The sequence below is a fragment of the Corvus brachyrhynchos genome, unplaced genomic scaffold (assembly GCF_000691975.1).
Source record: "Corvus brachyrhynchos isolate BGI_N302 unplaced genomic scaffold, ASM69197v1 scaffold54, whole genome shotgun sequence".
Classification (NCBI taxonomy): domain Eukaryota; kingdom Metazoa; phylum Chordata; class Aves; order Passeriformes; family Corvidae; genus Corvus; species Corvus brachyrhynchos.
In genome coordinates this window covers 2,071,284-2,085,342 of record NW_008237902.1, presented here as the reverse complement: position 1 = coordinate 2,085,342, position 14,059 = coordinate 2,071,284, and the positions used below count along the sequence as shown (strand labels likewise).

The following is a 14,059-nucleotide window of genomic DNA, read 5'->3' as shown; positions in this document are numbered from 1 at the left end:
CTCTTTCCCAGGTAACCTGTCTCTGTTGCCTTGTTGCAGGTCACACCACATCAACCTCCAGATGCTCCAAAATTCCGAATACCAAATCCCCCTGGTCACGGCAGAAGGAGAAGAAGCCCTCTGAGGTATGTGGGCTTTTAGGCTTTTCCCAAAGGAGAGTTTTCCCATGGGACTGTGCTTGCCCAGATGTGGCAGCCAGCATGCCCGTGGCTGTCTATGGGCAATAGGTGCCAGGATAAGGCATCTCCAAGAAGCCAGAGCCCCTGTTGCAGAGCCACAACTCCCAACAGCCGTGTCAACCCCAGCTCTCCCGGGGACGGAGCTGATGGGGATATGTGATGAGCATCTCTGGTGAAGGGTGGGGGTCCTTGTGTCCACTCCATCTCTATTGATGGAAGTAAAGAGAAGTTAAGTTTCGTGGGACTGAGAGGTCCTACAGTACTGGGGTGTCTGCATGCCAAGGTTCCCTGGTTTGACTGCCTGCCTGGGTGCTCTTTCATTAATGGCACAGATCACAGCACTGGGGAGGGTGATGTGGAGACTCCTCCCCGTGGACAAGGGGGAGGCATGGAGGGCTGTGAAATGAGAGACAGCACAGCTGAGCTGCAGATTGTGTTGTGTTGTGTTGTGTTGGTTTCCCCCTGTCATGGGGCTCAAGGGCAGTAAGCTGAGGCCATCAGTGCCTGACCTTGCCGCAGGGTTTCCCCTCGCTGGTGTGGGCAGTACTGCCCATTCTGGGGATACTGCCCAGGTTCACCTGCTGGCTCTGTAGTGCAGGGTCTGGGTCTTGGGTGGGAGGAGCTGTTTGTCCCCAGGACTGTGCTGGAAGGGGTGGTGCTGTGTCCTGTTTTCCTTATGTGCCTCGGATACATTTCCACTAGCCATGGAAACTATACCAGGCATGAGCTGCTGTTGTAGCAACTGCAGTGTTTGGCAGTGGTCATCTTCATTTCAGCAGCAGCGTGAGCAAAGCCAGAGGGACATTGTTCTCACATTCCCTTCCCTCTGGACTGGGGTCTGGAGTCAAACAGTGCTAAGTTTAGAAGCAGATGAAGCTGGCATGGCTCATGTGAACTCCCCAAGTCCTCCACGTCTCACCTCTCCTGACGCTGTGGCCTGGTGAGCACAAACCTCTGTAACATCCTCCTTTTGCATCAAGCTGAGTAGAGATTTTGAGGTTTTCCTGTGGTCACTGCCTGAATTACAGCTGCACTTGGTTCTTACTGCTCTGACAGGTTTACATTGATATATCTCGGTTGGCAAAGGACAGACTGAAAAAGTCCAAGTTATTTGTGCCTTGGGTAAAGAGAGGGACTGCAAAGCTGTTACTACCAGCTGAGTTAGTAGGAAACACTCCAGAGAGCAAGAACCAGGGGTGTAGATGTCACTGACTGCTGACAAGGCTGTTGGAAAATTGAGTATTAGCACTGTTTAGGTTTTTGTTTGGGTTTTGGTTATAGATGTATCTCTTAGTGTGGGTATGGGGGAGATTTCTGTGAGCTGAATCCTCTCTTGGAAAGTGAAGCATTTAGGGCATCTCCTCGTCCTGTGGCACCATTACCCCTCTCTGAAATAACTGCCTATCCCTATGCCTGATGTGTTCATAAAGGCCTTGGATGAGCCCTTTAAGTGCTGTCAGGAGTCCCTGCCACAGAGATGCCCCATGTTAGATGTGAGAGGATGTGGCTCATGTGTCACGACAGTGTCATGGGTGCCATCCTGCTGCTGCCCAGTAAAATCCTCCTTCAAGAGCTGGGACATCTTTCTGCCTCACTGATGCAGACACATTTTTGTCTTCAATATGAGTTAGTTTAGTCAGCCATCTAGGAATTTACCTGGCTGTTACTGAATATAAGTCCAAGATTCCAAGTGAAAATGCTTCTGGACTTGATGAAGGATGGTAAGACCTGGATCCAAGTTGCTGCTCTGCAACAGCTGGAATGAAAACTAGATCTCAGTCCATGGCAGATGTCTGCAGAGGGCTCGCCCCTGTGCTTCATGCTGCATTATCCCCTCAGGACGGTTCTCAGTGAAATGTAGCTGTGGAACAAATAAAGTGGAGCAAAAGCTGAACGGTGCCCAGCTTAGCAGCAGTTGGAACAGAAAGCAAACCTCTGTGGCTTATCTGAACTGAAACTCCAGGGGAATTTGGGGAGGCGATGTGTGATTACTCCAGCTGGAGTTTGGCCAGGATGCTTAAGCTGACAAACCATCTTTTACAAAAAGATGGTGGGTACACAAGCAGATGGAACAGTCCAGATCTCAGCTGTGCTCCCCTCACTGTGCATCGCCCCTGCATTTGCTGGTGTCTATGTCTGCTGGAAATCAGCGCCAGCTGAAACCAGGGGTCAGGAGGTTGTCTGAGGTTGGATATAGTATCACTCCAATCACTCCAAGACCTGCAGCAGTGCAGGGAGATGATTTGGAAGTCACTCCAGTATGAATTTCCTCTCCAACAGCATCTTCCAAACTTTTCCATGTGTAACCCAACTTCTGCTTTTCCTGTGAGCACCCATGAACCTGTCTGGTCCATGTGTGGGATCCACTGCTTGTCATATGTGAAACACTGCAGGGTTTGGCACATCCTCCCAAGAACACTGGGGGATTTCAGGCATAGACTGGGATAGGCATCATGTCCTGTTGGAGCAAGTACTGAGAAATGTAAAACATAAATGACACCACGGTCAAACTACTTCACATGAAATAGTGAATCACTTTTTCTCTTGTCCATCCTGCTGAGGATGGAAGCCACAGGAGAGTAATAGGGAGAGCAGGATGAATGTGTTAGCATGTATTAAACCCCTAGCCGTTTTGGGGCTGGACACATCTTTTCTAACAGTAACTCAAACTCCAGGTTTACACATGGCTTACAGCTTTATCAAGAGCTGCAGGGGGTGCAGGTATGTCCTGAGGGATGGCCATGCTGGAGGATGGGCTGAGGGAACAGGGGATTTATGTGTGTGTGAATTCACCAACCTGTCCTGCCCTTCTCCAAGCTGTGTCCCCATTTCTCTGGGAGCTGCTGTCCCAGAGAAACATGCATTCTCCGTGACAACCCGGGCAGGACATAAAAAAATCAAAAGCACTAGTGTTACATAGTTATTAGTCAGGTCAGGGGGTGATGTTTATTATGAAAGACTGTGAGAAGGGATTAACTATACACATTAAAAACCACCCAATACAAGGCATCTGGAAAAACAAGCTTCTTAACATGGAAAAGTACTGAGCTGTTTGTAAACATCCGCGAAGGGGCCATTGCCAGGGAGGGTGATTATATTTATCTGTGCCTGTCACGGGGCTCTGCCCAGGCTCTTTCCTGACTGTCCCAGGCATCAGGCCTCTGTCTTGGCTCTCTCCCTCACAGAGGTGACAGTCGTCCTCCCCTATCCCTTGCCTGGGCAGCAGAGCCTTCGGGGCTAAAACCTGATGCTGATGGTGCCCTGGGCATGGCTCTGCTGCACTGCTTTGCCTGAAGGCAGAGGATGGACGTGGGCAGCTGCCAACAGCTTCTTGCATCTGCAGTGATAGCAGTACCAATCTGGTGATTTTAATTAATCTCATTAGTGCTTGTTTGTATCTTAACATGTCTGCAAACGGAGCGTGGTGGTTGGTACCCATCTCCCCGGGTCCCTTCAAGGAGGTGCTGGTCATGCTCCCCACTCTGGGAGCTGGAAGGAGGGAGTGCTTGCTCAGGTTATCCCAGCCGTGGATCTGAATCTGCAGCAGGGAATAAGACATGCCTGAAGGACGGATTTCTGCTTCTGTTAGTGGCACATTAGTGGAATCCTGCCCCTGGCTGTAGAGCTGCTGGGGATGTGAACACGAGCCTCACTGGTTTGACTGCAGTCATCAAGCTGCTCTCCTGTTCCTGACAGGGAACAGTTGTCAGTGTCTAAGGAGAGAATCTAAGAACAAGGCAAGTGTGTAATGATAGTTGCTGGTTCTATCTCCCAGCCATCAGCAGCCCGGGGACTCCCTCGGATGCTGCCTCTGAGTCACTGCCTTAGCTGCTGTGATAGTCATTAGCTCCAGAGCTATTTGAGATCCGAAGTGCTCACCTGCACTGCTGGAATATATTTTGGAGGGACAAAAGCCTGCTTTTTTTGTGCAGAACACCTGCCTGCCAGCCCTCCAGGCGTCCTTTCTCAGCTGAAGAGCCCTGCACAGTCTCGGCTCTTCTGTGCAGGTGCAGCTCATCCCACCGGACGTCCTCATTGCCCTTCTCCCTCACTCTGGACCTTTGGGAGGCGAGGGGACTGCAGCTGCAGGCAGGGCTCAGGATGAAGGGGAAACCACAAATTTATACAATTTACATTATTTTCTGCTTGCCTTGTTTAGATACTACTTCCGTGTTTTGAAAGGCGCCTTTTTATATCTCTTTACAAGGATTTAACTCTTAATAAACATTCTCATTGTTTCCCTTCTAAAAAGTAATTCTTACTGCATTGGATCATGGTTTTTTCCTCCTGCATTAGGTATATAGTCACCCAGTGCAATGTGAATGCAGTTGCTGTACTCTTCCATGCTTGGAGAAGAGCTTTAATGCATGTGGCCAAGCAAGACTGGGCATGCTTTTATGGGGCTGGATGGGGAGGAAATCGGTCTCTGTTGAAAGGTTTGACTGCAGTTTGGCTTTGTCAGTTTTCCCATGCCAGCGCTGGGATAACAGATTAAAACCATTGTCTTCTGAATGCTGAGGAGGGCTGGACAAAAATGCTTCTTGTTCCTATTTTGAGTTCTGTTGTTCATTGAAGCTTTAACATTCAGAATTTCAAGAGGAAACAAGACTAGATGGAGAGATAGGAGGCTGGCTCCCAAATGGACATGGGAGTTCAGGATTTCTTCCCCCACAGGCACATAATATCTGGTTGCACACACACTCCTGGCATTGCTGCATTTCAAAACGTTGCTACTGAGTATCGATGTCCTTCTCATTTTGGAAAGGGCTGGAAAAATGTGATAGAACAGCAGGGATGTAGGACTGGGAGGTCCATAGGGGTGTGGGGCAGGGCAGTCAGGGCTGCACCCACCTAGGTGCCATCTCAAGCTGATATCAAGACAGTTCGTACAACCAAAAACTATTCCCAGGACTCCCATTGTTCCTGTTGTTTTCTCTTTCTCTAAAAATCCTTGTGACTCATGAGCTATAACAAACAATTTTATGCTTGAGAGAGTGAAGGGCTAATGGAGCTGGCTGGAAATGAGGAGGGAGTCCTGCGAATGAGGCAGCTGGAGACTTCCCTCGTCCCAGTGTGGATAGAGGAAGGTGGTTATGGCTGGGGGATGTGTAGGACACAGCTGCCAGGACTGCAGTCATGGAGGGAAAAAAAGAGTGTTGAGCCAAAACCTGAAGAAAACCTGTTATCTCAGTGTCAGGAAGCACTCCCACACCCTGCCTGCTGTGACCTGCTGCTGCCCCTGCTTGGGAGCAACGCTCGGAGCACCCACCACCCCTGCTTGCTGTGGAGGGGTCATCACTGTGAGATCCCATGTGGTGCTGTGGGTGTGAAGATCACCACTGTGAGATCCCGTGTGGCTGCTGTGGGTGTGAGGGCATTGGGGAGGATTACAGATCTGTTGGGTGATGGAGGGAGTGGATTCAAAGGTGAGATCTCGGATGCAGGCTGTGACCATCCCTTCTCACCTCTCCTGCCTGCCCTCACCCTAGTGGGTGCTGTGTTTTCTGCATGCACTTCATTTCGGGCTTCTCTTCTCCTACATTTTGTACCACTGCTTTGCAGTGTGGAGTGCTTTGGAAAGAGTTCTTTTCACTAAAACCTTTTAGGGACAGAGATGTTATTGTGTATTAAATACTGACATCCCATCCTTGGACTTGAAAGGAGGGACCGAGCTTATTCCTCTGACCCAAGAGCGAGGTCTGAAAGCTCCGAAGTCAGCTGGGTGCAGTTGTGGGGGAAAATGTGTAACAGAATTCCCGCCAGCTCAGGAGGCCTGGTGTGCAGGGAACTGGCCTGCTGGAACCCATCTGTGTTGGGCTGAGCTGCCTGGTCCCTCTGGAGCTAGTTTCTCCCAGGCTGGTTTGCAGCAGGCGCCTGGAGCCAGGTACCCGTGCTGGGGGATGCCGAGGCCGTGCCGCCTCGCTGGGCGCAATCGGCTGCGCCGGATCCGGCACAGCAGTCCCTGGGCTGGCTGCTGCTTTAAAGCTAATTAAACCCAGTGCTAGACGAGTGTTTCTTTTCATTTCGATTTAAAGCCCAAAACAGATCCGGCTCTTTGGCTCTCACCCAGGAGCTGGTTTCGTACAAGTGGAAAGTCATTACCACGTTTGGAGTTTGGTGGTTTTGGGTGGGTTATCTGGGGCAAAGGGGATAATTGGCAGGCTTAGACCTACAGTACAGTCACTGGAAAAGCCAAGTCCTTGACAGAGCACGTGGTGTGGGAGCTGAATGGCAGGGAGATTGCCGGCCACTTCATTAAGAGGGGTTTGTGAGTGATTCACAGAGCCTGGAAATTGATGAAAGAATTGCATGGAAAGGTGGTGGAGAGGCTCTCAGAGGGGCTGGATGGTGATGGGGGAGAGGCAGAGAAGGAGGAGAATGCTGGAAAGCAGCACAGCCTGGGAGTCCTTAGCTAAGGGAGGGATAGGGAGCAGCACTTCTGATGCTTCATGGTGTGTCCATCATCCTTCCTGCTGTGGCAAGGCACTGTGTGCCTTGGCATCTCCCAGGGGTAGGTGTTTTTCTCTGAGGTTGTCCAAGTGTTGGACAAATTGATGCTGGTCCATGGAGGGCTCCTGGAGATGCCTCGCAGTTGTCACAGGGCACAGGGAGAGGCTGCAGGGCTGTGTCCGGTGGGAGAAGCAGCAGATCCTCGCCAAGGTGGAGCAGCTGATGTACAAGGTGCCAGGGGCTCAAGGAGGAGCCAAATCCAACCCCTGCCTTGCAGGTTTCTGCCATACCCACATGAGCATCCTTCGAATACTAGTCTGGATCCAAGTGTCGCAGTGGGATGTGAACATCAGAGGATGTTACATTTAATTAGCTCAGGGGTTTTTTATATTTTTGAGAGGTAAAAGCAATGCAGCTTCTGCTTCAAAATAGCAAATTACAGAAATTACAAAAATACCGATATATTGTTCGGGAACATTGTTGGAACACCATGGCTATGGCATCCCAGTGACTTCTAATTTTACTGGACTGCCAGGACTGGCTCTACTGGTGAGTTGGTCCAACACCAGAAACTGGTGGGCTGAAAGGATGGGGAGGTAGTAGAGGTGGGTAGTCCAGGCTCACCTGACCTGTGAGATACAAGGGAGATGAAGGTTTTCTCCACATCCCTTTCTTTGCCTGGAGTCTGAGGCTGTACAACCACACCAACCTGGACTCTATGTCCATTTCTTTTGGAAATACAGAGGCAAAAATGTCTTGGGATTTTGAAATTTCATGTTCTTTTTCCCCATCTTTAAAGCTGACAGTAGCAAAGGAAGAGGCTGGCTCTGGGCACTGGTGTGATGCATTTCTGAGCATCACTAAACCTCCGTGAGCTTCCTGAGCAAGCAGAGGTAATAAAGGAACATCTTGGTTTGGCCTTTCCCATTGCTGGCAGATCGATAGACAATAACCAGATCCCATTCAGGACTGAAAGGGAAGGACGGAGCCTGGCCAGGGCTGTTGTGGTAGTGGCAGGGGGAGCGGGTGCAGGGCAGCAGACAATTTGTCGGCTCCCACGGCCGGGGAGAAACAGTAAACACTCCTATTGAGGGAAAATTGCTTGTTTTCTGGTACCCAACTTTCTCTTCATCGCCAGGTCCTCGGTTCATCAGTGCCCAATTTGTCCTTTATTTGGTTTTCATAAATAATTCAGAAGAGTTTGAGTAGAATAATTGAGTCTTTTCCCAACCCTAATCCCAGACAATTCAAAACAAAAAGACATTTAGATTACAATTTGAGCGTATTAGCTGTTGGGAGATTTCCAGCCAACTGATCTGCTTTCCTTTACAATTTCTGTGCTGTTCTATCATTTCTAAAGTGTTCTGCTTTGATAGTTAATAATTTGAGCATATCCAGTTCTTCATGAAAAGACAGAGGCGTCGCTGTGATAAAGTGCGGGCGCGCGTGCTGCCATCGGATGGGTGAGCTTATCTGTTTTCCAAGAAGGACTAAATAAATGAAATAGCGAGATTGCAAATCCAGCCTGCGATGCGCCTTATCTTCAGGGAAATAGATACAATCGTGCTTATTTGGCTTAAAATTAAAACTAAGCTTCTATGCTGATGCGAGCTGAAAAGCCAGAAGGGATGAATTTGGGGAGGACTTAATGCAGGAAAACACGAGCCTGGGATCTGCACCATGCAGAGGGGAGAAATTATACCAAGGGCTGGTCCCATTGCGGTGCAGGCTCCTCCACCTCCCTCTTCATCAGTAGGAGGAGGGTGGTGGGCTGGGATTTTGACACTGTGCCATGGGTGCCCAGCCCTGGTATTGCCCCAAAGGGACAGGGCCTCTCACCTCGCCTAGGTTAACCTCGTGCTGACCTAGCAAAAGAGAATGGGGATCCTTGCTTGGGGTAAGGCTCTGGGAAGGCCACAGCTGCTGTAGGTTCCTGGGGAGACCTCAGGGCAGGGTAATAATATGGCTGGACCCTCCCAATGGTTGGTTGTCCTAGAAAGGGCAGTCCCATGTTCTCCACTGCTCTGGAGCTGGCTGCCAGGTCTGTGCACTGAGGGGGAAGCAGGAGCATGCTGCCATCCTGCCCTGCACTGCCAGCACTGCCCTGAGCAGCTTCCTGGAGGAATTGGGTGTATTTGTCTGCATGAAAGAGGGATGTAATGCTCCTGCACCCTGCAGCATCAGAGGAGGTGTCCTCAGGAGGCAACTGAGCTGGCAATGAGGGAGAAGGAGGGTACTCACATGTCGGTAGGGTCCAGTTCAGTTTGTTTAGAAAAGCTTTTGGGTGCCCTGCACCTTTGAAAACCATCCCATTGTGGGCTTTGACCACAACTCCTCAGGGCATATGTCTCCCAAACAGTATTTTCTATAACAGTATCGTGCTGTTGCCAGGGGAAGGTTAGATTAGGAAAAACTTTTTCACTGAAAGGGTGGTTAAGCACTGGCATCAGCTGCCCAGGGCAGTGGTGGAATCACCATCCCTGCAGGGAATTAAAAAGACGTGTGGATGTGGCTCTTGGGGACATGGTTTAGTGCTGGGCTTGGCAGTGCTGGCTTGACAGTTGGACTTGATGATCATGTAGGGCTTTTCCAACCTTAATGATTCTGTGGTTCAATTACTGAATGGTACTGGTGGCCAGAGCAGGGAGGTGGCACTGACCCCCATGGTGGCCTCAGCCCTGTGTGGTCCAGGCACAGGACAGGAGCATCTCATCCACCCAAGCTGAGAGCTCTGAGGAGTGAGGGATTACTCAGGTTCACGTTGTCCTCATTGGAGCTGGGCACTGAAACTGGGTTAAGGAGATGTTCTTGACCCAGGCTGTGACCTGTCAGCACAGGGCTGTCAAGAACAGGGTGTATTTCTGCCCTGTATTTTAGAAAACACACTTCAGTGGGATTCCTGTGCTTGTTTGGATACACAGACCCACAGTGCTGGAGGGACTATGATACCTCACATATCCCTTCTCACGTTTAATTTAATGCCTGTCGTAATATTTTTTTTAATTCCCCACACTGGCAGTGTGTTAAAAGGTTACTGTGGTGTCTATAACCATGTGTTTGTAGCACACAGAGACTTAAAGGACCCTGATCTTTCCCAAACTCAGCTGACTGTAATATATAGGCTATTAATTATGTTTGTTGAAGGGTGTTGTGCCAGGACTATGTCTGACCGGCTCAAATGAGGTTTATATAGACGTAGTCGAAAATGTCTCCAAACAGCTGCATCAGGAGGAAAGTACCAGTAAAATTCAGAGGTCCCAACATAGCAAAGGTTGTTTATATATCGTATTTAACTCTAATTGGGTTAGCAGCTGAGACTCTGAGGATTAAGCAAACTGACCTAAATACTGGTCTCAGTGGTCTTAGTTAACGTCTAGTTTCCTGTGTTTCAGCCGATTTGGGTTCCCAAATACTCTCCAAAGTGTGTTATCTTTGTATCAAAAAAGGTAAAACTATGTAGTATTGTTTCTTGTGATTCTGACAAGGCAATTCTCATTGGGAGAACAGACTGTGAAGAGATTAAACAATATCCAAAGAAAACATCCGATCCATCCCAGCCTTGTGGAAGGAATGCAGAAGTAGCAGGGATGGAGCGAGATGGTGTCCAGGCAGGATTGCTGGCACTGGCAGTTATTATTCCAACTAATAGCAGATGGTAGAGAGGAGAAATCATCCATTTTCATTTACAATTTATTTTTATGCTGCAAGAGGCAGGATTGCACGAGTCATTGCTGTCAGGCAACCCTCTGGAAGGAAAACCTTACTTACAGTGAGGCATATTTTTAGAATGATTTTTTCATCCTTGTATATTGGGAGAAGATGCTGCAGGGCCAGGAGTGAGATGGAGAATGAGCCCATTCACTGACTGAAGGACTAGAGGATTTTCCTACGGGGAGGACAAGGGGTTTACTGAGTCAGGAAAAATCTATGTTTGTGGATGTGTAAGCAGCACTGAGATAATCTTTTAGCTGGATATTTTTTACCTTCAGCTTTTGTCCGTCCCTGTTCAGGACAACGAGGTGTTGTGATGGAGACATGAAGGTGCTGTGCTTGGGGCAGGGAGGTGACCTGAAGGGAACACAAAGGTGCTCAGAATGGTGAGGTGACATGAGGAGGACATGAAGGTGCTTGGGACAAAGTGGCTCTGTGTTTCCCACATCTTCATTCATGTCAAGAACATAATTTTCCCTGTGAAGGCCACACGTGGAGAAGCTCACTTGCCATACGTCCGTTAGCATTTGGAGTGGATTCGTGCAGCTGCACTGAAGCCATCAGTCCCCTAAGATAAAGCAGCCTGTTTCTTTAGTTTAATACTAATTTTCAGTCTGCATCTTGTCCAAGCTCACACCCAGTGGCTGGATTTCCTGACTGCCCAGTATGGGGGACCTTGGAGGGGTTGCAGCTGCAGGGCTTGGGCTCTTGGCGCTGCCTGGCTGGAGGGGAGTCCCTGCCTGTTGCCATGTTCCCCTGCCCAAAGCTCACCCTGAAGGGACCTAAAGTGACACCCTGAAGCCACACCATTGGTGATGCAGACACCCACTGTGCTGTCCCTTGGGGGCAGTTTCCCCAGGACGCCCTTCCCGGGCACGTGCACCCCCAGCCTCTGCTAGATCTCTGCACTCAGGATGGGGTTTTTTCCGGTGCAGGTTTTTCGGACGGATCTGATAACAGCCATGAAGATCCCTGACTCCTTCCAGCTGAGCCCTGACGAGTACTACGTTCTGGCTGACCCTTGGAGACAGGAGTGGGAGAAGGGCGTCCAAGTGCCAGCAAGTGCTGAAGCCATCCCAGAGCCTGTGGTCAGGTAAGTGGGCAGGGTCCTCTCCATCTGGTTCTGTCCACGGGGCCCCCTCTACCTGGTCCTCTGTGTGGGGTTCCCTCTGCCTTGGTGGGGTGCACAGAGAGCACGTAAAGGTGGCGCTTGGGATCCTGGGCTTGCAGAGGGATGCACGGGGACCTCCCACCGCATCCTGAAAAGTCCCTCTTGTGTGTGTGGCTTTTTTTGGGCAGTGGCCAGCTGGGACAGCTCCTTGTTTGCTCTTGGTCAGGAAATTTTAAAAAAGATCTGATAAAATGGAAGGGATGATAAAAAAATAGCAACAGAAAATTGTGCAGAATGCCAGCCTCTGCCTGGCTTCTTGATGCATCTCTGTCTAGGAGTACGTGGTTGTACTGCTGGTATTTCGTGGCAGGGAAGCAGGAGTTGGCCCTTAAATTAAAAACTTCCCTCTTTACCGTGTTTGTGTGGATTGGAGACGTGCTGGGCATGCTGAGATTCAAGGCTTGGGAGAAGGAGCCCAGCAAACAGAGAAGCATCTCCCAGACCTTGTAGAGACGACGTCTGTCAGCAGAGATCGGGGGCTCATTAGCTATTTTAAAATAGGGAACTTGAGTTTTAAAATAGACACTTAAACAGCTGCTCAGGCAAGAAGGAAACATGGGGGAGCTGCTACTCCCTTGATGTGTGTGGGGGATTATCCCAGGGCAGTGGCCAAAGCTGTGGGGGAAAGGCTGGTGCTGCCAGTGGGGGGAACTGAACAGGCTGGGAAGGGACCCCAGAACTTGCAGGGTCGGATCTGAAAACTTGCAGGATCAGAGCCAGAACTCCCCACAGGGTTTGCAGGAGCTTTGCATCTCTTGTGTTTCCCTTCGTGATGTGTGACACCGTGTGTGCATCCTGCAGAAACACTCGTGAAGCATCGTGCCAGGGTGATGCCAGGGCTGCTCACGGGAGCGGGGTGCCTGCAGGGGGATGTGTTTTGCCAAGGGATTTGGACACAGAGCAGAGGCTGGTGGAGGCTCCGCTTGTCCCACAGCAACAGCAGCTGCTCCTGCTGCAGCTGCCTACCCCGCTTCTGAAATAAACTTTTGTGTACGCTCCCCTTCCTCCCCTGGGGAAAACAGAGAAAGAAATGAAACTTTAATGAGTCTGAGCACATCAAAAGGGAAGTTGTAAAGGGGGCTGTTGAGTTGATTTAATCCTTGGGAAAAAAAAAATGCAACCAAAAAAAAAGAGAAGGGGAAAAAAAAAGCCGGTGTGTGAAATATCTTTTTTTAGTTGTCTTTGATAGCTAACCGCAGTCTGGCCTCACCAGTGCTCTGCTTCCCAGCTGAGGGCTCGTGCCGGGGCTATTTCCAGAAGAAAAGTGATAGCTTGGCACTGCCTGGGCTGGCAGTGCCCATGTAGAGCCGGGAGTGCTGCTTCCCAGCAGTGGGATTTGGCATCCCAGACCTCACAGTCAGGGGCTTCTGGGGTGCAGGACAGGCTGCAGATATGGCTCGCTGCTTGTCTCCAGGCCCTTGGATTTGGGGGTCCTGGAGCAGCTCTGCTGCATGTTTTCATACATGGGTATTCTTAGAGCGATGCCTGGCACAGGTCATTCCTCCCAGGTCCCCATCCCAGTCTGTCCTGGTCTGACACCCCCGTCACCACAATGATACGCCCTTGGCTTCTGGAGGTGCTGCCCACTCACCTTGAGTGTGAAGTTTCACTTCCAGTGTCAGGTTATCCTTTGAAGAATTTCTAATTCTTGGGATTATTTTGCTTGTTTGATTACTCTCAAAATTGGCACTTTGCCACAATCCTTGATGAATTGCCTCCTGAAATAGTTCCAGCTCTTTCTTCAGTACCTCAACATTGTTTTGAGTTCAAGACTTGCTCTACGAAGAGTTTGTTTTATTTTTAAAGCAACAGATATTAGGCAGAACTTCTTCCCTGTGATGGTGGTGAGGTGCTGGCACAGGTTGCCCAGAGAAGCTGTGGCTGCATCTCTGGAAGTGCCCAAGGCCATGCTGGACAGGACTTTGAGCAACCTGGTCTAGTGAAAGGTGTCCCTGCCCATGGCAGTGAGCTGGAACTAGATGACCCCTTTAAGGTCCTTTTCAACCCAACCCATTCTGTAATTCTGAAATCTGACTCATTCTCTGTGGCCTCTCAAAGATGCTCATTGCTGGCTCCATCATTCCTAGCTAATCTCAGGTGGATTTCTGCAGCTCCTCTAGTTTGTGTCATGCCCTGCTCATCCCAGGCTGCTCCTGGGCTACTTGGAGATTGTGCTGCTTGCCCACAGCTTCAGCTTCCTCTTCTTTCTTCTCCTGTTGCCCTGTCTGTCTTGCACTGTGTCTCAACTGCCTGAACCATCTCTCTTTGCTGGCAGGACAGCAAGCATGGCCTGAAGGGCTTTGTCCTCAGACAGATGCCTGTTTGGGATATTTTGCCTTCCCCAGTGTGATGGGAGTAGAATGAAGAGCTCATTTTACAGCAGTGTTAATGGTTGCACCTGGTTTGTAGCCATAATGCACATCCCAGGGGGAGAGGCAGTGACATTGCCAGATTTTTTTTTAATCAGGACAGCATCTCTCCACATGCACACCAGAAGCCATAGCAGAGATGTAGTGCTTCTGCTAAGCAGCTCTTCCTCCCAAAGCAT

General features: G+C 49.9%; 1 protein-coding gene across 2 annotated transcripts in view; it reads left to right on the top strand.

The window, feature by feature from the left end:
* Positions 1–14,059, top strand: part of JADE2 (jade family PHD finger 2) — a 70,823-nt gene that overhangs the window by 6,307 nt on the left and 50,457 nt on the right. For both annotated transcript variants that reach the window (XM_017732978.1, XM_008632652.2), the window contains exons 3-4: positions 40–125; positions 11,276–11,433. In XM_017732978.1, coding sequence (XP_017588467.1) covers positions 40–125; positions 11,276–11,433 — 244 coding nt within the window. The remainder of the gene's footprint in view (positions 1–39; positions 126–11,275; positions 11,434–14,059) is intronic.